Consider the following 26,893-nt stretch of genomic DNA (forward strand, 5'->3'; position numbering starts at 1 on the left):
TGTGAGAATACAGTCTTCAGGTAACCTGGTTCCAAGTTGTGTAGGGCTTTGTAGCCACTCCCTCCTCTGATAGGGAGAATATGATGCTAATGAAGCACAGAATGAGCCACACAACTCAAGGAGAACTTCTCTTTGAGGAACAACAAGGCAGATATTGAAACAGGTCTGGGAAACACACTGTTCTGTTTATTTGCTGTTTGCAGACAATTGCGAGTTATTCCCATGGGCTACTTGCCATCCACAGAAAGGTAAGCAGCACAGAAGGGATTTCCCCAACCAGTGGGTAGGGCTCAGGGTTGAGGGGAAACTTCTCCAGCCCTTCAGAAGGCCAGATGGGATTAGGTCTGGGCACTGGAGGTTCTTCCTCCTCCATCACAGAGACTTGGGAGCAAGTCTATTGAACTCAGTGTGAGAACCAACCCCTCCATAATACTGTAACTTGCTTTTAAAAGTGAAAGCTAAAAACATAATGGAGGAGACTTGAATATCCACATGAATATCCAGGTCTTATGAACCCTGAGTGTCTACAGCCCTGAAAAGACCTATAATGTAGGAAATAAGTGATGAGGGAGAGGAATGCTGCTGTAAAATGAATGGAAAAGAAGGCTTGAAGATGATATTTTAACATCACTTCTCATGCTTTTTAATAACAGCAGGTGATAGGAAAAACTGCAATGTTTCATTTGCTAGTGAACAAGCTCTCAAAGCATGGATTGTTGTCTCCTCTTTCTCTTCTTTCATTTCTTCTTTCTCAATTAAAGCTCATTATAGTGTATTATCGTAATGTCCCTGAGCACTGATTTAATTGAGCTGTTTGCCTCGGTAACCTGGATATCAGTTTATTATATTTCCTGCCTATAGTAATTACAGATGAGCTGAGCATTGGCTAAAGCATTCATTTCAGAACAGACCCATTTCAACATGGGTAGACAGAACCACATTACTACACACTTTGGCAGGAGAGCATTTGGGATCCATCCAAGATATTTTGCTTCCTGAGACAAAGGAGAAGATGGTGAACATTCCTATTTCATGTACAAAAGCTAACCAGGCTGCCATCCACTACTACACATCTTGACAGAAGACTAGCTTAGCAGCAGGCCACATGGTGCAGACATCTTGATTCCACCCCACCTTCCAGATTCCACCACCTGAGACAACTGTGTCACTCCACCAGATCATAAGGCCATCTAAATTTAATCTCCATGGTCATGTAGTTTGTATCAGTTTCAGCTGATGATATGTGTACCCACCATGTAGAATTAAAGAAGTTTCACACCTCTTTAATTGCAATGCCTCTGGCCTATGGAATCCTGAGATTTGTAGTTTGTTGAGGCACCTGAACTCTCTGGTAGACTAGGCTGAATACCTCACCAAATTACATGGCAGTTAAAGTGGTGTCAAACTGCTTTAATTCCATAGTGTGGATACATCCCCAGTGATGTATTCACCTCCTCATCTACCAGTTCAATCCTACAATTTTCCAGGTTATTAGCAGAAGACAACTTCAAGGGTACGCTTATAATTTGTGCAGAAAAGCCAAGATAACAATGATGATAAAATTATCCAGTGTAATGTTGCCTTCTTTAAATGGTAGCAAACCTTCCACAGAAACCCAGTAGCACTTCAGAAATTAGGCCATGTGTGAAGAGATGGAGAAGATATTACGTTTATGTCTGTTTCCATGTCAAGAGTACATAAATCAGCTGTGGATTTTAATCCAGACTTTAAAAGAGATAACCAAAGTCCAGAACCTTATCCGCAAAACAGGTTTAACACCATGTATAACTCCTTTAAAGTCTGGAATAAAACCGAAAGCAGATTCATCACACCCTAACACAGAAACCACTTGAAGGCAAAGGATCGCAATCCTGTCATTGGAGATCTGAAAGCTGGAAGCTGAACTATACCACAGCCAATACAGTGGGGAGAGGAATACAACTCTAAGGTCTTGGAGCCAACTTCCATCAATATACACCCAGTCTTGCACAGTTTTCACCAACACCTCCCAGAAGATCCAGAGGTGTTGGTGAAACCAATCCCACACTCCCACATTGGTTTAGAAAAACATGTGGGAGAGACTAAAACAAGACATAGGTGGCTTGTTTTTAGAGCAGAATTGTGGCTTCAGAATGCTCCCCCCCTTTCAACCCCAAAATGGAGGGTATGGAGAAGTCAGGTCCACAAAAATGTCCTTGAGACACATTACCCACAGGCTGTGTGACTCCCACCTCTGCACAATAAGACTTGGTCCCACTACACCAGAGGAATAGCAGAGATTAGACAAGCCATTGGCCCTATCCAGAGGCGCACTTTGTGGTGTGGCAGCAGTGATACTAGGGTTAGGGCACACCAACCGCACAGTCCGTAACCCTTGTACAGGCTGGCAGCATAGTAATGGTTTAAGCGCTGTGCGAAATCACTCCGGCACCGTAAAAAGAACCCGGGAAAATGGGGTCTTTTTACTCCGGGGGGTAGCTGATATAGTTTGGTGGCTACGGCTTCCTTCCAGAGGGAAATAGGCCACTGGCAGACCACCCCTTTGGGACAATCTGTACCGAGCCATTGTTTCTTCAACCTCATCTATCCTTATGGCAAAAAAGTCAATATACACTGTCTGGTGCTCTTTGGATCCATGGTAGGGTATTTAAAAAACAACAACAAATAAATACATTTGGGACTAATTCCCTGGGCCTAAATCCAATTAATTGTTGGCCTCGATAAATAGAGTAGATCCATTTAAGTAATGTGACTTAGTGTTGATTTAGCAAGTTCCTGTTGTTTGGGTGAGTCCATTCTAGTTGGGCCTTACCATTGCATCTAGGCTCGGTTTTCACCAGCTTGCTTGTTCCTCCTATATTCCTGCTCCCTCTTATTAAATAGTCTCTCTGGGTTTCTTCTTGCGTGCATTTCTTTTTACCTTTGTAATTATGCTCTGGCCTAAAATTTGCCATTAAACCCAATGGCCAAAATCCTGTATGACCTTATACTTAACTAAGTACTTAACTTAACTAAGTAACTTCTTCTGGGCCAGTCCCCCAAAACCAAATGGAAGCATCATTCAACTGTGCTCTGATTGTTGGCAGAATGGCCCCTCTTCTCCTCATGCAGCTGATGTCCACTAATGTAGGTAGAGGATGAGTTCCAATTGTGGCAATACTGCCAAAATAGTGACTAAGTAGTGATCACGAATACAAAACAGTTATGGTTAGGTAGCTTTTGTATTCATGACCACTACTATAATCACAACTGAGTGGTGCTTATGCCTGGCCTTCAGGCCAGGAGTACGGTAGTTACTTAGTTAAGTACTTAGCTAAGTATAAGCTAATACAGTATTCCAGCCAACCTTTACAGTGATGGGGGCAAGGTAGCTGACCCAAACTGTCAAGATTGGTGCTGAAGTGTTTAGTTTGTTTGTAAATCAGTTTTATCCTCATCTGCATTGCAACCCCAGTCACAGCACCAAAGTAGACATGTCTTGTCTAAAGGTCTGTTTATCAAATACCGTGAATCATATTCACTCTATTTACCCTTCAAAACAACTCAGAACATGACAGAGCTTGCAGGTGTCATTTTTTCTGTACTGCAACCTCTACAGAACCCTAGGCAACATGACCACCAGCTATGTTGAATGAAAAATTCAGGGAATTACAGTTAAAAATGTAACTTTTCCAAGTTCAGGAATATGACTATGACTATGCTATCTATGAGTTTCTTTTTACAGAGTGCATCTGTCAGTTCTTCCTAACCTGTCTCTGTTTTTTTAAAATTAGTATTAGAAGGAGAAAATGGAGTGGAGAACAAGATGTTAGAGTTGCAAGAGCAAGTTCAATAAGACACAGGTACAGAAGGTAACAAATTTGCAAATAAATACAGAAAAATAGTCTTTGCATAGTTCAGAAACGAACATCATGTGGTACCAGTGTGATGTGTGAACTGGCACACAACAAGCACATAAATCCACATTTTAGATTAAAATGTTGCAGCTGAAAAATATATAGATAGATCCAAAACTCTTAGAAGAAAAAAACTTAGAAGCAGATTTTAGCATGAACGTTAAGTAGCTATTTTCCTCCAAGTCAGGCCATGCTATAGAGTGTGTGAGTGTGTATTTAAAGGTGGGGTAACCTAAATTATCTGTCTCGGCATGCCATATCCAGTCATCCCAGACTGGGATGCTCCCTTGTTACTCCCCATTTGGAGGCCGATGACATTCTGTCCTTGACGAAGTTGCTCTTCTGAAAATCCTCGCTGGTTCTTCTGTGCTTTCCTGTGAAAAAGATGGATTTTGTTAAGATAATGTATTTGCTATTATTCAGAATTTTCCACTATGACATGTTATAAATAACTAACTCAAACCTTTCTAGATTTGAAAAGGTTTTTTTACAGAGAAAATGGGTAAAAGTAAAATATTTATGCAGGTTTTGTTGTTTTGTGCTCTCATTTCTTATTTACTTGAAATAAGGCTGTATAAAAACTTTCCCTCAAAATAGTTTTTCTTGCAGGGGCAATTTTCTATTGGTTTAACAGGAGGATGTATTCCAGTGTCTACAATGGGCTTGCCTCTTACAAGTTATCCAAAGTTTTTCCAATTTCCCCTTGCTTTTGAAACATTTCATAAAGTACCATTATGCATATAGGGCAAAATTTCCCACTAAATGACTTCACAGGATGCCTTGAGGAAAACATTATGGAACATGACATGGCATCACTTCCAAAACATTCTAGAAACACAGATTACAGGAATCTATGGTGTGGTACAAACCGCCTGAAAAGGGCGGCCTGCCGGTGACCTAATTTCCTCTGGAGGGAAGCCACAGCCACCAAACCACATCACTTCTCTCCGGAGGAAAAAGAACCTGGGGAAAAACGGGTTCTTTTTCTGCCGCCATTGTTACATTGCAAGTGCGCCAATGGTGCACTCGTGATATAACTGGTGCAGCGTGATGTGTGGACACTATGCATCCATTATGTCACAATGGGGCGCCACCATTGGAGTGCCACCAGTCTGTGCTAGGGTTAGGAACCGTGCAGTTGCCACATGGTCCCTAATGCTAGTTGCGCCGCCGCCACACTACAAAAAGCCCATCTGTCTGGGCCTCTAAAGTCTTATACAATTCCAAGTGGTGTAATTTTTTTTAAAAGTGTTTTTTAAGTAAGGAGAAACAGAAAGAGCTAAGCCATCTTATAAGCTTAAATGTGCAGAGACCACCACCCCTGAAATTTAAGAGAAATTTCTTCCCTCCATGAACTGTGATATTTTCCAAGGGGTGTGTTTGGCCATATCTAACAAATGTTGTATGAGAGTGGGATTCAAAACTTTCTGCCTAGCTCTGTCATGGAACTGATTTTGAGTCATAGTGTCTCATCCAAAGTCTAACAAAGAACAAAGAACTGAGAGCATTATTAAATCCGAATTAATGCTAGACAAATTCGATTCCTTATTAGAGGTGGTTCTCTCAAGCTACAATCTTGGAGATCAGAAAAGCAGATCATCTTGGAATGTTGCTACTGATGCATTAGCCATACCCACAGAATACAGGCAGGGAAAATGTTATTTCAGCCAAATCAATATAATGCTTTTCCAGTGGCTGAGGTCTTAAGTAATGTGGATATCATCCAACAAAACACTTAAATAGATGCCCAAATGATTTGCTAGATTAAGGCAAGAATGTACAAGACTAAGCGCCATTGTCCAGAAACTGGTTTTACAAAATGCATAAAATGCTAACTTTGGCAAGATTTCTCTAGAAAAGCTGACCATCCTACACTGATTTGGAGTTCTGGCACTTTGCTTGGCTGAGTCGGAAAACCTGGTTATTTCCATTATCCTATGTATTGTTGCTCTCTTAGGACATACTCTTATAAAGTGTCTGTCTGTCTATTATCCACCACAAATCCACCAACTTGATCACAGAGTCACCAAATCTGAAGGGTTAACTAATGGGGCTAAAACAAAGTGCACAGTAGAGCATTTGTTAAACCCAGTCAGCTACTTCAGGTCCCTCCCAAACAAACAAATGTGCTCAAGAATGCACATTTGCGAACACATGTTAAGTCTTTTAGATTTTGGCTGACACCCCAATTTTCCAACATGTTTATTTTCTATTTTCTATTTGCATGAAATTTGGAATGAAAGACATTTAAAAGCCTATAGTGCTACCAATGGTGACATTTGTGGTTACCATGTCAGTGGAGCAATGAATCCATTCTTGATTTCACTATGAACATTAAATGACTATTAAAATGTGCTGAACCAAGCTGGGTAGTTCTTTTAAATTTTGACTAAACATCAAAACATATTCATTGCCCTTATGGTCATGGAAACCATCAGTCACCACTAATTGCATGCTTTTGTTTCCTTCAAATCATACATTACACTTCTTCTTAAAGGCAAAATTTTGCTGGAAGTTCTGCTTGTCATTTCCCAGTTACCTGTATCAGTGCAACATCCCCACCAAGTCTTGTAGTATGTATATGTTCCCCATCAGGGATGGGCAAATTGCAGCTCTGAGACTATGGACTTTATCACATGGGGAAAAGCAGGGTTTTAAACTGAAATTAGCCCATGAAAATTGCGTGATCGCGGTGAAAGTTTTCACAAGATTAAAGAGGACTTATCCTGGCAATAAACAGGTAATGACCAGCAATTGTGGGATTTGCTGTCCACATGAGCTCAAGTCTGTGGATGGCAAGCCCGCGTATGGCATGGGCAGACTGTAGTATTCAACTAGATTGGTGTACCAGTCTGTTGTAGCATAAAAACACATAAAGGAATCCAGTTGCAGCTTTGAGACTAACTGGGAAAAATAAAATTCTAGTTTAAGCTTTTGAAGACTACATTTCACTTCATCAGATGTATTTCAGTGGTGCAATCGGGTTTCTTTGTGTCTTTTTTCTTTTGTTAATCAGAATATATCCTTAATTTCTCCCATCTCAGGCAGGTGTGTTGAGTCATCCTTTTGTCTTTTTGTTGCCAGCAAAATGGTGCAAGATCTTAAGACAGTACAAGATTTCAAAATATGCAGGCTTGAAAAATAGGATGGGAAATGCCTATGGATTCACTCAAAAACCATAAGAAAGACTCCAAAGTACAAAATTGATTGCTCTGTCTTTGGCTGCTCTGCTTCCATTATAATAAGAGGGTATTTTTGCTGCTTCTGTAAAAGGTCCTGATATTACTGAAGCTTAAGCTGAACTGGCCTAAGCCTGAAACTTTGCCTAGCTCAATCATGCTTTCTGAGGCCAAAGAACCTGAGATTTATGTGGGATAATCTTGCTAGCCTGTTATCTTGTCTAATGTCCTGATTTTGAATTAGAGGACCTTGGATAGTTTGCCTGCTTGTTAAGATCTCCCTCTCTTTGCACTCATCCATCCAGACTTTCAGTGCTCCTCAGCACCTTCAGAGAGACTAAGGAAATATCGTGTTTGTCATCTTGTGTTGTAGTGGTTTGAATTTCATCTCCTGAATCTCTACCAATTCATTTATTTGTATACATTCTCAGGATAGTACAATGCTTTGGTTTCAAACATTCAGTCACTTAATAGGACACAGCCTCTTGCTTCTACACTTGACAACAGCAGGGATTTATTTAGAAGTTTAGAATCCTCAATGGACAATTAATTGGGTATCCTTTCTCCTTTCTTATAAATTAAATTGGACAAAATATCTGTGTGATTAATAAAACTATGCTCTAATGTTAAGCATGGAATTCTTTACCAGTGCAGAGTTTAGCAGCCTGAGAATCCATTTTTAAAGGTTTTTGGATCTCATGGTTATGAAGAAATCCTTCAAACTTGTATGGCTGTTGACAAGAAAGGCTGCCATATTGTATCCTACCACCTGAGAGTAAGGCCGACAAGATTTACTTTTGAGTAGATTTTACCATCAGAACCAAAAGCAGGGTTGTGAGTCATATGGCTATCCAAGTATTGTTGGACTGCAGCTCCCAACATTCTGCACCATTGACTATGCTAGCTAAGTCTGCAGAGAGTTGCAGTCCAACAAAATGTGGAGGGCTCCATAGTTTCCATCTAAAGGAATTCTTCCTTATTCTATTTTGTGATAATGAATTAATCACTGCTAGAATTCTTGTACTTTTAGCATTTAGGGTTGGCATTTCTTTGAACAGTGTTCATTCCCTTGTGTGACAATGTTCTTGTATCAATCCAGTGGTCATTTTCATAACAGCAAAGAGTGCCTTTACTACAGCAATGTTACAGTATTCTGATATACCTTTTTATTGCTGCTGCAGCTCTCCTCATTCTCCTTCTCACTGTTATTTTTAGGTTGAGCACTCCTCCTCTCTTGCAGTGGAGCACTGATTTGATCAAGCCAAACTAGGCTCTCTTAATGTGGTCAGGTTGCATCTCCCACTAGCCCTAGCCAGCATAACCAAGGGGATGGAAGCTGGAAAATAGAGTCCAGCAACATCTGATCCTCTGTATTAGATGAAAATGGAATGAAATATACTACCGCCTTTCGGCCAGTAGCAGAGCAGGGAGTTTTGTTTGTGCTGAAATGATATAGCATTTTGTTTAACACTGAAAAGAGGCTGGCAAGCATCTTATGAAGAGGTCTAAATGCAACAGAACAGATGGAAGCTTCAATGACTCCATGGGAAAGTCCTTTTTAAAAGAACCAATGAACCCCCAACACATTATCTGTACAGTATTTCTCAAGTTAATACTAGAGAGCATCTCAGGTATAGGTAACCTAACTAATTTTCATTTATAATCTATTATGTCAGGATTTGGGATCTCATTACTCTGTTTATTTGAAATGCTGAAACTATGGGTTTCCTGCTCAAGAATCCATGATTCTCAAATTGTGGGGTGGGGCCATGGGGCCATGAGAGTGGCTCAAGTGGAGCATGAGATTTGGAGGACATAATCCCCACCCCCCATCCCTCACTTCCCAAACCTTTTCTGTCCTGGAAGGAAAGAGAAGGGCAAGAAGGGCACTTGAAGCCTTTGCCTGATGGAGAAGGAAGAGAGTTATTTCCTTATAATCTGTTAAAATGTGAGTATATATGAAAGTGTGAATGAAACTACACACACTAAACAAACAAACAAAATTTCTTCATATACTGTGTCAAGCAGGGGCCCCGATATCTGGATGCAGATGCAAAGGGTGTCACAAGGGTAAAAAGTTTGAGAACCACTGGACTAAATGATCTTTGAGAAGCCTTCCAACATGATTCTATGAGGAAAATAAACATGCTGAATTCTATCAGTCCAGGCCCTTGAGCACCTAGTGATCCACAGAGAACTAGCAAATCCTTCAGGAAGGGGGCATTTTCTCCTTTTCTCTACCCTTGCTTTTTAGATGATGTGTTACTTCCTTCCCCACCCCCACCCCTCAGGGCATCTACCTCTTTGGCAAAAATTGCTTTGCTTAATGACAAATCTGAAAGGGTGGTGATTCCATGTAGGCTAAACTTTTATAGTTGTTTGTAGAAATACAAAAGAAAATAGTCTGAGCAAGTACAGATTGACTCTTCCTTGTCTGAAATGCTTGGGATAAGAAGTGCTCTGGATTCCTTTAGGGGTGTGTGTGGATTTTTGAATATTTTCATATACATAAGGAGTTATCTTGGAGATGGGACCCAAGTCTAAATTTGAAATTCATTTATGTTTCATATGCACCGTATACACATAAACTGGAGGTAATTTTATATATAATTATTAAATGGTTTTGTGCATGAAACAAAGTTTTTATACACTGAACCACCAGAAAGCAAAGGTATAACTATCTCAGTCACCTATATGGACAATTTTGGATTTTTGAATATTTCAGATTTTGGGATATCCGATAAGGAGACTCAACCTGTATTCTTAAACTGTACCTTTCCCCCCTACTGTATGCCATTTACTTCTCAGTGTATCTATAAGTTGTGTTTTAGATTATGCATTATTGTTATATTTTATATGTTGCCTTTCTCTTGGCATGAAATCTAAGGCAGCTGGCAAATGACTGGCAATATGGGTTCAGATCCTTTCATAAAAACAACACATTTTATCTATAAGTCCCTCCACCAAAATGTCCCCAGAGAATAGTCAAACAGATCTTTACCTGTGAAACCAAGATGGATCCCCTTTGTAACATCCATCATCCCTTGTGACAGCTTCACTGCCCAAAGCCATTAAGGTTCTCTGCACTGCAGCCATATCCTTGCCTAAAAAGGATGAGAGAGACACTCTTTACTCTTAAATTGTTTGGCTGCATTTTCAACAGTAATGTAGACACCAATTTAGTCTCAAAATCCCCAGGGCTTTGTTGTACCATTATGTTTTCCGCTTCTCCTCTCGTCTCATGGGAACTATCAGGGCTTCCCTCACCCAGAATCCCTTGCCAACTGTTGTATGGTTTGCAGCAGAGTAATACCAAAACCAATAACATTTTCTGTTCCACTGAAGCTATTACATTAATAAGGAGAAGATGATATATCTAGAACTATCCAGATATTTTTAGATATTTTGCAAACCTAACTTTACATAAGATTTTTATCCTTGCAATTCTGTTTCCCCAAAGCCATATTCCCAAAGCTAGGACTGTTGAAATCCATGGCAACCCATTCCATGGTGCACCTTTCCCTGTACTCAGTAACCTGTATCTTTAAGGGCTACTTGCATGCAAGTGAACCCAAGATGGCTTCCCACCTGAGCTGAAGAACAAGATGGTACCCCCAATTATTCCATACACACTTGTCCCTCCACATTCTCTGGGGTTAGGGGCACAGGACCCCTGTGAATGTGGAAAAATCACAAATAACAAAAACACTATGTTTTTACCTCAAAGAGCACCTCTCTAGAAATCTCTAAATCCTTCAGTGCAACTCTGTGGTCAACATCTGTCAGATATTGGCCATGGAATTGTGCCGGAGGAGCTACAAATGTCTAGTGGAGTGTTCTCTCCAGGAATTTCTAGGTCTTTCAGTACGACTTTTAGTTAAAGTTGACCACAGAGTTGTGCTGGAGGACCTAGCTATTCCTAGAGATAATATATTAACAAAATCTGTGAATAATCAAATCCACAAAAGTCAAAGCCGCAAATGTGGAGGGATGAGTGTACAAGGCCAACTGGGCTGCCATCAATATTTTCATCAATATTGGTGATTGGACAGCATTCTCTACTGCAATTGAAGGCAGTGTACTAGCTTGGAGGATGCAAAAAAGCAGTATGGAGAATGGTTCCTCCACTTGACACCTTGGTGCCACCTCCAAATGTTTGTCAACTGAGGCAAATGCATCACTCTGCTTGATAGTAGGAACAGCCTTCTCTGTTCATGATACAAGTTAGCTCTACATCCACACTCTGGTCCTTGTCACTGCCACAGAGAACCACTGGGTGGTTGTGTCGTGTTTCTTCGCCCTTCTCCAACATCATTTTCATCTTCATAATTTCTTCACTATTCCTGAAGACTGAGACAATCTTCCATCTGCTATCTGAACAAAATCCACTATCTTTATGCAAAATGCAGTATGAGACAGCTGACGAAGACTTGCATAACTCTTCTTATCAGGCTTTGATAGACAAACATTGTACTCTAGTCCCTTTCACCTCATAGCTACAGTGAGGCATGAGGCAAAAATGTATTGATGGAATCAGTACAGTGCTTGCGTTTATTCTGGAAACTTTTTGACACTATTTTCATAGACATTGTCCAGTTCATTCCAATTCCATAGAATATGTCAGCTTTATTAAGTTTGTTTAACAAAGGCCCGATACATACAGGCGGGAAGCAGTGTGCCAGCGCCAATTCTAGTCCATACAGATGCCGCCATCATGGTGGCCTCCCATCTTTACTGGGGCCGCCCTGATGACGACGATACTGTACAGCGACCAGACGTTTGCTGGCAGGAAGTGGTGTCATGGCGGTACCCTTTCCTGCTTGCGGTGCCGCAAAAAAGAAGCCGCTCTAGGCAGCTTCCTTTTGGTGGCACATCAGAACTGTAGTGTGCGGCTGCTGCAGCACCAACTCGGGGCAAAGACAGTTGGCAAGGAGCTGCCCGTCTGTCGAGCCCCAAAAGGATAATGATTAAACTCATTATCCAATGCAACATTAAAGCAGAAATCTAAAATCATAAAACCCTATGCATACTGAACTGATTAAAAATCCATTAATTCCTATAGAGCTGTCATAATGTAAAGGATTTTTTTTTTTTTGTCAAAATGTCTGAAATAACTGCTAGGGTGTGGTGGCTAGGAGTCTGTACTATGAACTGGGAAGATATCATATGAATTTACTAGTTGGCCTTAAGGATACCACTGTCTTTTAGACTTAGGGTGCATCTACACTGTTGAAATAATGAAGTTTGACTCTATTTTAAAGTGTTGTAGCTCCATCCTATGGAGCTTGTAATTTGTAGTTTTACAAGGCCTTTTAACCTTCTCTGCAAAAGGCAGCTGGTGCCACACAAAACTACAAATCACAGAATCCTGTAGGATAGAGCCATGGAAGTTAAAGTGGTGGTCAAACTGTATTATTTCTACAGTGCAGATGCACCCTAATGCTAGCCCAAGACATTTTACTATCTGAGGGGAATGATAAGATGGTGAAACCACCAAATCATAAAATTGGAAGAGAGCACAAGGGTCATCCAGTACAACCCCCTGCTATGCAGGAACTCTCAATAAAATCATCCTTAACAGATGGTGATCCAGCCTCTGTCTAAAGACCGCCAAAGAAGGAGACTACCCCACTCTCTGAGGGAGTGTGTTCCACTTTCCAACAGCTTTCACTGTCAGGAAGGTCCTCCTAATGTTTAGATGGAATCTCTTTTGCTGTAGCTTGCATCCATTGTTCAGGGTCCTGTTCTCTGGAGCAGCAGAAAACAAGCTTGCACCATCCTCAATATGACATCCCTTCAAATACAGGGCTATCATATCACCTCTTTACCAACTCTTCTCCAGGCTCAACATACCCAGCTCCCTAGGTCTCTCCTCACAGAGCATGGTTTTCAAACCCTTCACCATTATAGTTGCCCTCCTCTGGACACACTCCAGCTTGTCAACATCCTTTTTGAATTGTGGTGTCCAGAACTGGGTACTGTATTCCAGGTAAGACCTGACCAAAGCAGACTAGATTGGCCATCATCATCCTGGTCATTCTGCTTTAAAGCCAACTGACCTGGCATTTGGATCATATTTCAGTACTGATGATGGGGCTTCATCCTCCAGCTCACCTGAATACAGCAAACTAGCTTGAAGCATGTAGGGAGCAGACATGTTTGGCTGCTTCTCCTTCCACATTATCAGAAACTTCCACCAGAGATGACTCCCTTCTTTTGAGATACATATATACCTTTCTCTCTCTATCTCTCTCTATCTCTCTCTCTCGCTCTGTGTGTGTGTGTGTGTGAGAGAGAGAGAGAGAGAGAGAGAGAGAGAGAGAGAAACAGCATGGCATAGTGGTTTGAATGTTGGACTAGGAGACTGGGAAGCCAGGGTTCAAGTTCTGCCTCGGCCATGCAAACCCACTAGGTGACCTTGAGCAAGTCACACTTTCTCATTCTCAGAGGATGGCAATGGCAAACCTTCTTTGAACTAATCTTGCCAAGGAAACCACATGATAGGTTCACCGCTTTAGGGTCATCATAAATCAGAAATTACTTGAAGGCACACAACAACAACAACAACAACAAATATACTTCTGTATGTATGTTTATGTATCCCAATCTGGTAAATCTGGAGGCCCAAAACATTATTTTAATCCTGTACATCCATATTTCAAGGGTACAGGGGTTCCCACTATACATTATGAAATTGTTCATTTTTAATACATTCTGTTGGTACCAAAATTAATTCATTGACATTAAAAAGATGTAATATATCAGCATTAAAATTTGACAAAATTAATTTGTTATTCAGTTCAGTGAAATGTTCAATTAAAAATTCTGAAATTGAAACAATACAATTTAAAATGATTAAAATAAGAGCCTTAACAAATTAAAGAAGCCACTGACCTTACTCAAAACAATTAATGTGGTTGGCACTAATAATAAATTTTAAAATCAGTTTTAAAAATGTTAAGGAATTGGGGAGCATAAAGGAATTTTTCATGAAGTATTTCTAGGTCAGTTTACAAATAAACTAGCTTCCTTATGAACACTCACAGAATCCATACCTTCAGCTGTGTCCACCTAGATGATTACTGCCTAAATTATTTCATTCCATCTAGATGACTGTTGTCTATTCTAGAGACCATCTACTTGCTTCAAGAGCCCTTTTCAGATATTCAAAGTATGTATAGAAAATATGCACACTGAAGCATCATCTCCCAATATATTCTACTATTACTTTTTCTAGGCAAGGATTCTCTGAAGATGCCAGCCACAGATGCTGGCGAAACGCCAGGAAGAAACTCTTCTAGAACATGGCCACATAGCCCAAAAAACCCACAAAAAACTATATTCTACTATTATTTGAGTAGTGGTTCAACGAATGAATATATAGGAGAAAAGTTTTTTTGGGGGGGGCTCACCCTATCCCTGGCCAAAAATATTCATGGTCAACACTTTAAATCGCTTAAAATACCTAAGTCTCTGACAGAGACTTGGCTAAGTGTCTTTCTAAATCCAGCACTTTGTCTCTCTTCAGCACACTACAAATTGAAAATGAATTTGAAGCTGGGAAATTGCAATCTAAGTAGATGAACTCAACATGACACAGGAACTTGTAACTCCAAACAAAGTACAGTGAATAAATACATCATTTACTTCTCCTGCAAGCTTCTACAATAAACAGACACTAATAGATTTGATTCTAGAAGTCACACTTTTTGATCAGCATCTGAAGCATTATTTTCATGGAGGAACTGGCACTAATCAGTATTTTTCTTCTGAGGATGCCAAGTCTCCTTCCAGCTCAGTGAAGAAATTAAGAGGAAATGACCAGCAGCAGGAAGCACATACTACTTTTCCCATCTCCCTTCAGAGCAATAGCCTCATCCTGCAGGGCTTTTAGATGGAGCTCTTTCACTCCTTCCTGACCATTGTCATCACTGTATATCGATAAATGTACCTCAGCTAGAAAAGGCACAGTAAACGGGTTAGACAAGCCTGCAGGCTCATAATCTAATTTAAAATACAACGTGAGCACAGATGAAGAAACCGAAGCTTTACTGTTTGCTTGTTCAGGACTTAGAGACAGAGAAAAATCAGAAGGAAACAAGGAAAAATAAATAAGCTGAGAAGTGACCAGTGGGGTCCCACAGGGCTCTGTCCTGGGGCCAGCGTTATTCAACATCTTTATCAATGACTTGGAGGACACCAAATTAGGAGGAATAGCTAATACTCCAGAAGACAAGATCAAAATTCAAAATGACCTGAATAGACTAGAAAGCTGGGCCAAAGCTAAAAAAATGAAATTCAACACGAAGAAATGTAAGGTACTGCACTTAAGGCGGAAAAATAAAATGCACAGATATAGGATGGGGGACACCTGGCTGAACGAGATTACATGTGAAAGGGATCTAGGAGTCCAAGTAGACCACAAGTTGAACATGAGTCAACAGTGCGATGCAGCAGCTAACAAGGCCAATGCAATTTTAGGCTGCATCAATAAAAGTATAGTGTCTAGATCAAGAGAAGTAACAGTGCCACTATATTCTGCTTTGGTCAGGCCCCACCTGGAATATTGTGTCCAGTTCTGGGCACCACAATTTAAAAAGGACATTGAGAAACTGTAGCGTGTCCAAAGGAGGGCGACTAAAATGGTGAAGGGTCTGGAAACCATGCCCTATGAGGAACGACTTGGGGAGCTGGGGATGTTTAGCCTGGAGAAGAGAAGGTTAAGAGGTGATATGATAACCCTGTTTAAATATTTGAAGGGATGTCATACTGAGGAGGGAGCAAGCTTGTTTTCTGCTGCTCCAGAGAACAGGACCCGGAACAATGGATGCAAGCTCCAGGAAAAGACATTCCATCTCAACATTAGGAGGAACTTCCTGACAGTGAGGGCTGTTCGACAGTGGAACAAACTCCCTTCTTTGGAGGTCTTTAAGCAGAGGCTGGATGGCCATCTGTCAGGGATGCTTTGATTGAGAGTTCCTGCATGACAGGGGGTTGGACTGGATGGCCCTTGTGGTCTCTTCCAATTCTATGATTCTATGATGCTGTGCAAGACACTACTTGTTTTCATACAGTGGGTAGCAAGAATTTACTTTGACTTGTGGCCATGGATTGGACAGCTGCTGCACACATGCTTTTTCCTACATGGAGATTAACTCCATGTGAGAAAAATGTTATGCATGAAAAGAGTTTTAATGTGGCTACTTTTCTGGAAGATGTACACAGATATCCAATGAAGGGTATTTGGAATAATGCACTGCATAATGGATTAAAAGTATCACATGAAATTGACCTCAAGTTTGGTTCTTGGGAGATTAAAAAAAAACCTAAGCAGGGAACCAATCAAAGGGGGAACAAATTAAATCTCATTTAGTTGCTGAATCAGACGATGAAAATGCAAGATGCTGCAGGAATATATTTTAAAAACTAGTCCAAATAAGAACTAGTACTAGTGTGGCATAGTAGTTTGTTGGACTACAACTCTGGAGATCAAGGTTTTAATCCCTGCTAATCCATGAAACTCACTGACTGACCTTGAGCAAGTCACACACTTTCAACCCCAGAGATTGGCAAACCCCCTCTGAAGCAATTTGACAAGAAAACCCCATGACAGGTTTACCTTAGGGTCATCATAAGTCTGAAGCAACCTAAAAGCACACAACAGCAGCTAGTTACAGCTACTCAGAATGTTCACCTTCCTCTTAACCAAAAATTCAAGCCAAAAACTAGTGCAAGAAATAGTTAATTCAAGAACTCTTTGTAAACCCTCTTCATCTTTTGTAGTCTCTTGAGGTTTTTTTTTTTTTTTAAATAATATGACTAATCACTTGGATTGTTTTTATTAAGGCTGGGAAGAATATTTCTCATCAATCCACAATATGTTGAAAGAAAAGCTTATAGTTTGCCAGTGGGAATCCTAATGTTTAGGCCTCCAATCAAGGTTCCCACAATTCTCTATACATAATGACCATGGTTATATGACATAATTTTGCAAAAAAGATGTTATACATGCTACAACATGGTCCTAATGTACAAGCTATATCAAGTAGAAGAGGCCACTGTCAGGGGAAATTGGCAAGGAGGTCAGGCAAGGGTGCATTTTATCACCATATAATATACAGAAAAATGCAAATAGAGTTAAAGGACTCTAAAGGACAGAGGAATGAAAACTGGAGGAGGGAAACTGAATAGTTTGAGATATATAAATAACACCATATCACTAGCAAAAATAGCAAAGACTTGAAATAACTACTGATAAAAGTTAAGGAAGAAAGTACAAAAGCAAGTAACAAAATAAAAATAATGATTTATATAATTTTAACTAGATGATCAAGACATTGAAATAGCTAAAGGATGTTTATACCTTGCCTGAGTTACAAATAAAAATTGAAAGTCTAGTCAAGAGATCAGAAAAAGACTAACATTGGAAGGGTAGCCATGAAAGGATTAGATAAGGACTTTCAATACAAAGATATATCACTAGATCCAAAATCAAAATAATCCATGTCATAATATTCCTGATTTCTATGTATGGTTGTGAAAATTGGATGGTGAAAAAAGGTGACATGAAGAAAACCAATTCATTTGAAATGTACTGTCTACAGATACCACAGACTGCCAAAAAGACAAACAAATGGGTATGACAACAAATCAAGCCTTAACTTTCATTAGAAGCCAAAATTATTAAACTGAGGCTATCATACTTTGGACACCTCTTCAGACAGTGTGACTCATTTGAATAGGTGCTTGGTAAAGAGAAAAGCAGTAGGAAAAGAGAAAGATCAAATTAGAGGTGAAAGCCACACCCAACATTCTGCAAGACCTGAGCAGGGCTGCCAGTGAGCAGGGCTCATGGAGGTCTCTCTTTCACATATAGTCAAAGCTGACTTGATAATATGTAACAACAATAACACAACAAAATATCATGCTAGGTCATGGCATGGGTCACTGCACTCTGTTTTGATGTGATGTGCAGATCTACCTCTGCTAGCAAACCATAGTTGTTAACCCATCACAACCCATAACCTCCACCTTTGAGCCTAAAACCAGCTGTGAGGTCCAACTAAAGTACAGTCATTGAATCAATGGAACTTACATAAATGTTGACTTACCAAGTTTCCATTGATTAAATGGGTTTACTTTAGTTAGAATTATAATTAAATATAGGCCATGGTTTCTTGAAACCTTATAATTCTGCTTTGTTTAAACCATGATTTGTCATGAGGTCCAGACTGAGAACTGTCCCTGGCTTGTTTCTCCAGTTGCTTACCATAAACAAGAAACTGACAAAAGGAGCAGGAAAGAAAAAAACACACGCTAGAAGTGGAGAAGATAAGCCACACTTATGTAGATAAGCCATAGTTTTAAGACTTGAAATTCATAGCTTAAGTAAGAATGATGATTAACAAAAATGATGGCATACCATGATGTGTTAATATCCTGCCATGAGAATTATTGCACAAGAACTAATAGATCTTTATTTCAGAATCCTTATTTCAGCACAAGTAATTTAGATACAAGATGGAAATATTTCAAAAGATGATAAAACATGTGAAATCAAAATCTTAAGAGGAAAGGTTAGAAAAATACAGTATGCTTAATCTAGGTGTTAGCTTTGTGGTGTTCTATCTCTTTACAAGTGGAAGAAGACAATGCACATTTGGTGCCCAATCCCAACTTAAACCCAGTCCAAAGGTTTGTGCCACCTCTATCCTTTATGCCCTTACTCAGCATGAATACCTATTATCTGTCCTACAAATTTGCTCAGAATGTGTAATTTTTATATCACACTTTGCTATATGTGCTGAAAAAGCTATCCAAAATTGACATTTTTCTTTAGACTGCATGTGTCTCTTTCAAACTGCTATATGTTTCAGTTATGTTTTATCATAAAAGATTCTATTCATCCATAGAATAATAGAAATGTCTCAGAGAAGATAACAAGCTATTGGGAAAATTTGGTAACAAGACAACATAAACAGGAGGAAAAATAATGGCATTAGGGAACTTTCCCCTTAGAGAAATCAATGATTAACATCCATCTTAGCAACATAATATTAAAAAGGCAATTGTCACTTCAGTGAAAGCTCATACATAGAGATATGTGTACCTTCCCATAAATCCACTGTCTGGAAAATATCTGTTGTTCGTACACCATAGATTTCTGCAGCTTTCAGAAACTGGGAGATTTGCTCCATTTGCTTAAAAGCCATCTTTGATTCTGTGATCTTTGGAATGGGTTCTTTTCCCTTGGGATGTAAATTGTTTATTAACTTGCACAGCAGCTGGAGATTAAAGATAGAAACAGTATTGAAAGGGACAAAAATCAATTAGTTCCAGCTCACTAAAGACAAATATGTGCATTTACTTAGTTTACGATGCGGCTGCTTTGATGCTAATCACAGAGGAAATATTTTAAATAAATAAATAAATCAGAAATTTGTACCATTGAGAATAATTCTGTACATGTTAAACGGGAAAAAAGGTAGCCAAAGCTTCCATTTCCACAGCTGGACCAACCATGCATGGATGTACTCAAGTGGACAAAATCAAATAATTCGCTAATGGTTATATAACAATTAACAGTTGCATGAGAGAGGCAAACATAGCCCAAGACCAACTGGAAGTGTTATCAATTGGTATACAGTTAAAAAACAGAATGGTACAGAATCAATACATTGCCAAGTCTTATCTTCTGTGTAGATGGCAGTATCTTTTTTGCTTATTTGTTAAGTGATCAAACTGCTGTCTGAATAACCTTCAGAATGGTTATTCTTTACAAGAGAACTGTTACATACATGCAGCTTTGTGTATTGTTTTTAAAAATAAGAATGCTAACTTTTTTAAAGAAGAAGATTATGATGATGTTGATGATGATAAGCCTGGTATTTAAAAGATTGGTTTTAAAAGAGAGAGAGAGAATATGTTGTAATTGTCAGAGAAATGTAATCTATGGTTACCATATTACATAATCATCCTTCCATCTGTCTCCACATGCATATGCCCAGTATTATTTTAAAGCCTCCGGATCACAATAAGCTATTGTTTTCAAATATCTTAATCATTCTATTAGATTCTGGATAGGGAAAGGAGGTTTAGAAGTGGAGTTTAACAAGAAGTAGTAGAAAAAGAAGAAGCACACACCTGCAGAGTACAACATACAGTTCATTACAGTTCTGAAGCATTTCATGATTACATAATGATTTCTATGGGACTTGTATCCAAGTGGTCAGGAGAAGTGCATCAGAGGTATTGATTTGTTTTGGATGATACAGCTGTGGATGGTAAACATTTAAGAGCAAACATTGCTCATAAATGTTGCTATTACAGACATAATGTCAGACTATTACTTACGGTTCCATCCATTAACCATTTCTGAAAATGTTGTCTTCCAGGTGGGGGATGCTCTATATTTTCACCACACTGTATAATAATCCAGTCTACCAGTCGGCTCTCCAGTTCTGGGTCATATTTCTGTTCAATCTTCTCCTGGACTTCTCGGCTTAAGCCATAGCTTGGTCCTCTGTTGGCCATTTCTAGGAAGAAGAAAAACACACACATCCCACTTTATTTAATTTGCAGGAGATGCACATCACTGAGATCCTTTATTAAGCATCTATTCAAAACATCCTGGAAAGGGAGTTGAAGGACTCCCATACATGTTTCAAAACAAGTTGCAAATATCATCTTTTTTAATTTAAAAAAAACACACTTCACTCTTTTGTACCATGCTGAATATTTTAAAATTCTGTATGAAACAAAGAAAGCTTTGCAGAGGATGCTAATGAATTTTCTGTTGTTGCTAGGAAGAGATCTAAGCATTTCAGATTAACATTACAATAGCCAGCAAATCCAAAGAGATTTATTTTCTAACGAAAAAGAACAAAAGATCTAATACAGGACAATGGAGATGATCCTTTCAGTGACAGATGTGAAGGTCTCTTCAGCAGTGATCTAAGTCCAGGATGTGGAGAGCATCGAAGCGAGAGATGCTAACAAAATTTAAGAAGAGTCAGAGGAGGCTGCTGCAGTGTTCTGCTGCTGTGGAAGCATCGTGATTTGAAGAAGGGTGTATTGATTTGATTTTCCTCGCAGATGAGGAGGGTCAAAGCAGGGGCGTTGCTAAGTGCTGTCAAAGAGTCCCTCCTACTCTGTCATAGGCAGAGAAGGAGTCCTAGTCATCACAGCAGTTTTTAAAGAGGTAGCTGTGTGAGTCTCTTCCAATATTTAAAGAGGGAGAGGAGAGGGAAAACAGGAATCTTGTGGGATCTTTAAGACTGACTGATTTGAGCATGGATTTTGTGGATTGCAATCCCCTCAAATGCACTGATGGAGTACAGTGTACAGGCTTCAGGCAAAGTTTATTTCAGTCTGCTGCAACTTGCTCCTCCATCCAAGCTGCTGTTGTTGCCGTCATTCTCTCATTTTCCAGGCCGCCGTGCCATTCTGCATTATGCTGCTGCAGCCGTTGTCATAGCAGCACTCAAGAAGACTGCTGTTAAAAATATTTCCAAGATACTTCTATTGGTGTTCCCTCCTTCTTTGCACCTAAGATAAACCAAAGTCTGAGTAACTGAAAACAAGGTGCCCAGTGCTGTTTTCTCTAGTCTTGAAAGAAGTGTACCAGAAGGGCAACAAATATTTAAATATTTAAGTGCGCAGAAGGTTGTCTTAGGTCAAAATCAGTATTCCCTCTGCTTCTGACTCTTAGGCAATATCCCTGCAATGCAGAGCTGCACAGATATGAAATCCCCTTTTTAAAAACTCATTTGTTGTACTTGGCAGGCAAAGTTGTACTTCTTGATACAAAAGGAGAGGTCCACTCTTCAGGGCCAGGCCAAGTTCTTCTGCTGTTTAACGTGGAATTTCAACCCTCCTGCTCAAACTCCTCCCTAGCCCACATAGGATGCATATGCACAGCAGAAATAATCCAGTTTGATACCACTTTAACTGCCATGGTTCAATGCTATGGATTCGGGACGTTGAAATTTTGTGAGATATTTAGCCTTCTCTGTCAGAGGGCTCTGGTGCCATAACAACTACACTTAAAGTGGTGTCAAATTGGATTATTTCTGAAGTGCAGATGCAGCCATAGTCAGAAGATCTGGTATCTGAGAGGAGATACTTGAACAGAAGGGGCCTACCAATCATAGCTAGCTATCTGCAGAGTGATCAACCAATCACTCCACACTGCCATTATCAGTGGCAGTGAATATGGCCACACACATATCACCACCCATTCACTATAATGGGGCTTGAGCATGCATGTTTTTTTCTCATCCATGGAGGTGGAAAGTAAGTCTGTGGATAACACATTCCCTACCCCTTGCCCTACACTACCTCCACCATCTTCTTTGAAAGGCCGACCCTCCCTCTCAAGCTTACTTACTGCTTCTCATTTACACATGTGGAGGTAGTGTGTGTGTATGTACTTCAAGCTGCCTAGTTATGACTTATGATGACCTCATGGATTTCATGGGGTTTTCTTAGGCAAGGAAAGTTCAGAGATGTTTTCCCAGTTCCTTTCTCTGAAACATAGCCTTTGGCACCTGGTATTTGGCACCAAGTACCAATCAGGGCTGACCCTGCTTAGCTTCCAAGACCAAATGGGATCTGGTCCCATTAGGGTAGTACTGGCCTGTATGATTTGAGGCTGAAGGTCATGGAGTACATGGGGGTGTGCTGAATGCTCCCAGTTGCCCAAAACAAATGAAACCATCCTTACTCATAAAATATGAGCAGGGCAGGGAGGAGCCACATCTCCCCATCCTTGACTTTGTATGTCTGAGTGGGTTGTTCCTGATAGAGAGCACATGCGTGCCGCAGCTAGCTGTTAAGGAACATTGTCACTAATTGACATGGATTAAGGAGCATTGGGATCAGTTACTATAGGAAGTAAGCTAAACTGTTATTATAGGAGCTCGTTTGGGGACTGAAAGAACATTTTATTGGTGGCAGAATTTGGGATCCATGTTCCCTATAATTTTACATCCCTCCCATGTAGCTATACTTTCATCCACTTTGGGGGAGCACATCGGTCACTCATGGCCAAACCCCCTTTCACCAGTTCACTTGTAGAGGCACCCAACCCAACCACAATGCACTTACTAGCTGCCACAGGGGAGAGAAACAAGCAAATGCAGTACCCCACTGCATGTAATCTTATGTAGTGCAGACCACTAGCAGCTTAATAAGTGGCTTTGGGTGACTTCAGTCTCAGAGGGGCTGTATATCCCATCCAGGTTTTAGTGAGAAACGTAACAGTTATCTAAAGTGCTAAACATATATGGGGGGTAGGGTATAGCACCTTGGACAAATCCTGCAAAGTCTGGGCTAAACCCAGAGTGGATTTGTCACCCCTCTGACACAGAAGCTACTGCCACTGGGTTTACCACTGGGAAATGCTGGTTGTTTCCAACTTCCCCCGGAAACTTTCTGCAAAATAAAATAAAATCATAATCTCCATCTTCTCCTCCTTCTCTTAAGGCCACAATCTTAACCACAGTCACAAGGCAATAAAGTTCACTGAACACCTCTGCATATCTAGGATTGTGCCACAGAGCAACCTTTTATTCAAAATCTGCATTTCATCAAAGCCTTTAGAATGAATGGAGAAAAAGCCAACCAATTAATTCATAGCACCATTCCATTTTAAGATTTCCCAGTCAAACCTCCTCTCTGTAGTCCTTCTTTTACCAAGATCTGATGCATGAACAATTTGCTTTATATAATTTCCAAACTCTTCTTGAGCTTGAATATATGAAACATTCATTAGGTGACCTCGTTTGCCTGGAAGCTTTCTCTTTATGTACTAGAAATTTATTTTTAAAGCTGAAATACTTTTTCCCATAAACTACATCTGTTAGAGCTAATCCCGTTGCATATAACACCTAAATTAAATAAAACACCTATAGTAACTTTATAAAGAAAAACCTTGTCATTAGTACATATAGAAAGGTAAGTCAAGAAAGAGGGGGGAAATTATCATTCTGGAAGCTTAGAGAAATGACTCCCATGGTTCTTTATAGTTTCTTCAGAACAGGAATATGATTTTAATGCACAGACCTTGCTTTAAATGCACGTATTAAAGTTTATAGTTGTCATGGGAGTGAACGGTCAGTGGTACTACCACTCAAAGACACTATGCTGCTATTCAGTCCTTAAAAGACTTTCTGAGATGAGGTGGCAAAGGGGAAACATGGGAGCTGGCCATGTGTGATTTCCCCATTATCTGGGCAGCACAGGTAGCCTTCTTTCCATGTAACAAAGGGTTAAATGGTCTGCAGAAGTTTAAATGATGTAAGGAAGTTAAAATATATATTTAATGGGGCTCAGCAGAAGGGGGAACTCAGAGACCCCTTGGCAGTATGTTCAGCCTGGGGAAGAGAAGGTTAAGAGGTGACATGATAGTCAGGTTTAAACATTTGAAGGAATGTCATACTGAAGATGGAACGAATTTATTTTCTGCTGCTCCAGAGAATAGGACATGGAGCAATGGATTCAAACTACAGGAAAAGGGATGCCACCTAAACATTAGGAGGAACTTCCTAACAAAAAGAGTTGTTTGACAGTGGAACACACTCCCTCTGAGTGTGGTGGAGTCCCCTTCTTTGGAGGTTTTTAAATAGAGGCTGGATGGCCATCTGTTGGGGGTACTTTAATTGTGTATTCCTGCATGGCAAGGGGTTGGATTGGATGGCCCTTGAGGTCTCTTTGAACACACTGTCTGAATTTAAAACAGCACCAAACACCATTCTCTTCCAGTACACTTATCCAGATAATTTTTAAATTGTAAATGTTGAATTATGAATTTTAGATATGGATCATTTTAATATGCACATGTTTAATATGCACACTTAACTGATGTGTTTCAACTCACATTGTTTATCTGTTCATTGTTGTTGTTCCCCACCTCAATCCATGGGAAAGATATGGGATGATGATGATGATGATGATGATGATGATGATGATGATGTCTGGCAAGCTGGTTGCGCAGTTTAAAAAAAAGGGGGGGACCTCATCTGGAATCACCCTTGGTCTCTCTTACCACCTTTGCAATCTACTTTAAATTGGATGAATCAACCTGTAGGACTAGAATGGAGAATGTATAGCCTTTCAGAAGTGGTTGGACTACAATTTCCATTAGCCAGAGCCAGAACAACCAATAGTAGAGAGGTTTATACAAGTTCACAAGTGAATCGCAATTTTATCAGCATTAGATTATCAACATCACCTTATTTTTAAGTGTGTTCGGGTGTAGGTATGTAAAACACATTAGACTGTATCTATGCTTCTCAGTTATGTAATATAGGAAACCTGATTTATTTATTTTTATTTTTATTTATTTTTTTGCCTTATGTACTAGGGACCAGTACTATATTTAACTCTATTGACTCCATGTTTTTTCCTTTCCTGGAATCTTGTTGGGGATTTACATCTTCATAAGTGGATCTAGGTATGCAGAAATTACAATTGCACAGTTGTGTAATATCCATCTCCAGCAGAGGACTGCTTTTACGTTTTATGTAGAAGAGCTAGCAAAGAACCCGATGTGCATTAGTGCCTGATGTTCAATGGAACTGATGGACAAGTTTGAAATGTATCAGTCCCAATATGCATCACATCAATCCCGATGTGCAGTGGGTAACAATGCATATGAGACACTTTTGCTTCTATCCAACTTTGTAATTCAGTAAAGGGGTTTCTTAGCTTCTCTTTTACATGTTTATTGGAATAATGACATTTTGTGTGCAGTGAGTGAAAGATATAGACAGAACACACATTGAAAATACTATGGTTCAAAATAGACAGCGGTTTCCAGCTGCTTCGGGGGCATGGTATATGCCCCCCAAGTGGCTGGAAGCAGCTCCAAGGCCACCAAAGGTGGCCTGAAGCCACCAGAAAAAGGAGCAGATTTAACCTGCTCCTGGCAGTGACATGTTTGGTACTGTGGTGGCAGCCCACTTTGAGAGCGAGCCATGTGGTCACTGCAGTTCCGAGCTGATCGTCACCCAATTGCCAGAGGCCGTTCCTTGCCACCTGTCTGCTTCAGGTCAGTGTTCCCTTTTACTTGGGAAAGAGATCAGAGTACATCCGTGGGCGGAAATAACCAATATTTCCCCCCTGTCATGGACGGATCATTTCCTTGTGGAGGCAAAAATCAAGGCCTCTACCCAGATCCCCCCCGGGGGTGGTGGACCTATTAGGATGGTCCACCCTCGAAGGCTGATGGAACCCAAAAGGTTCCAGGAAGCCTTAGAGGGACACATGGTTGGAAGTGACGGCAACTCTGTTGATGCCCTGACTGGTATTTGGAATACCGGTCTCTCTAGGGCTATACACAGTATCGCTCCCAAGCGCCCTCTCAGGCCTGCTTCCAAACGTAAGCCTTGGTACACGGAAGATCTCCAGGCAAAGAAGCGGGACCTGCGATGGCTAGAGCACCGCTGGCGGAAACACCAACGCTTAGCCGACAAGGCTCTCCTAGACCGCCTTTTGGAGGACTACGGAGAGGCGATACGAGCAGCTAAGAACTTGTTCTATGGTGCTTGTGTCACATCCGCGGAGTCACGTCCAGCAGAGTTGTTCAGGGTGGTCAGGGAGCTAACTCAGCTCCCTCTCACCCTGAACCAGATCCTTGAACCTTCTAAGGCCTGCTGTGACCAAATTAACAACTTCTTCACGGATAAAACCTCTCGGATAAGCGAGGGTCCTAACGCCGGCATTAGGGCAGAACCTAGGGTAGAGGTATCCAGAGCCTCCGTGGACTCTATTAAACTGGATCAGTTTGAGTTGGTTAGTACCGATGATGTGGACAAG

The 26,893-nt window shown here is 40.3% G+C and overlaps 1 protein-coding gene across 2 annotated transcripts; it reads right to left on the reverse strand.

The window, feature by feature from the left end:
• Window positions 1-614: 614 nt before the first annotated feature.
• TAGLN3 (transgelin 3) lies at window positions 615-21,247 on the reverse strand. 2 transcript variants are annotated; one of them, XM_089512290.1, is made up of 5 exons: window positions 20,978-21,247; window positions 20,429-20,610; window positions 19,185-19,359; window positions 10,077-10,179; window positions 615-4,270 (listed from the first exon to the last, which is right to left on the reverse strand). In XM_089512290.1, exons 2-5 carry the CDS (start codon window positions 20,606-20,608, stop codon window positions 4,129-4,131), a joined length of 600 nt encoding a protein of 199 aa, XP_089368416.1. In that variant the 5' UTR covers window positions 20,609-20,610; window positions 20,978-21,247; the 3' UTR covers window positions 615-4,128. The 2 variants fall into 2 exon arrangements, with proteins under 2 accessions (XP_089368416.1, XP_089368415.1); XM_089512289.1 differs by having other exon boundaries at window positions 20,973-21,240.
• Between the last annotated feature and the right edge of the window lie 5,646 nt (window positions 21,248-26,893).

Source organism: Sceloporus occidentalis, unplaced genomic scaffold (assembly GCF_023333645.1).
Source record: "Sceloporus occidentalis isolate IW3139 unplaced genomic scaffold, rSceOcc1.0.p SCAF_2, whole genome shotgun sequence".
NCBI classification, from domain to species: Eukaryota; Metazoa; Chordata; class Lepidosauria; order Squamata; family Phrynosomatidae; genus Sceloporus; species Sceloporus occidentalis.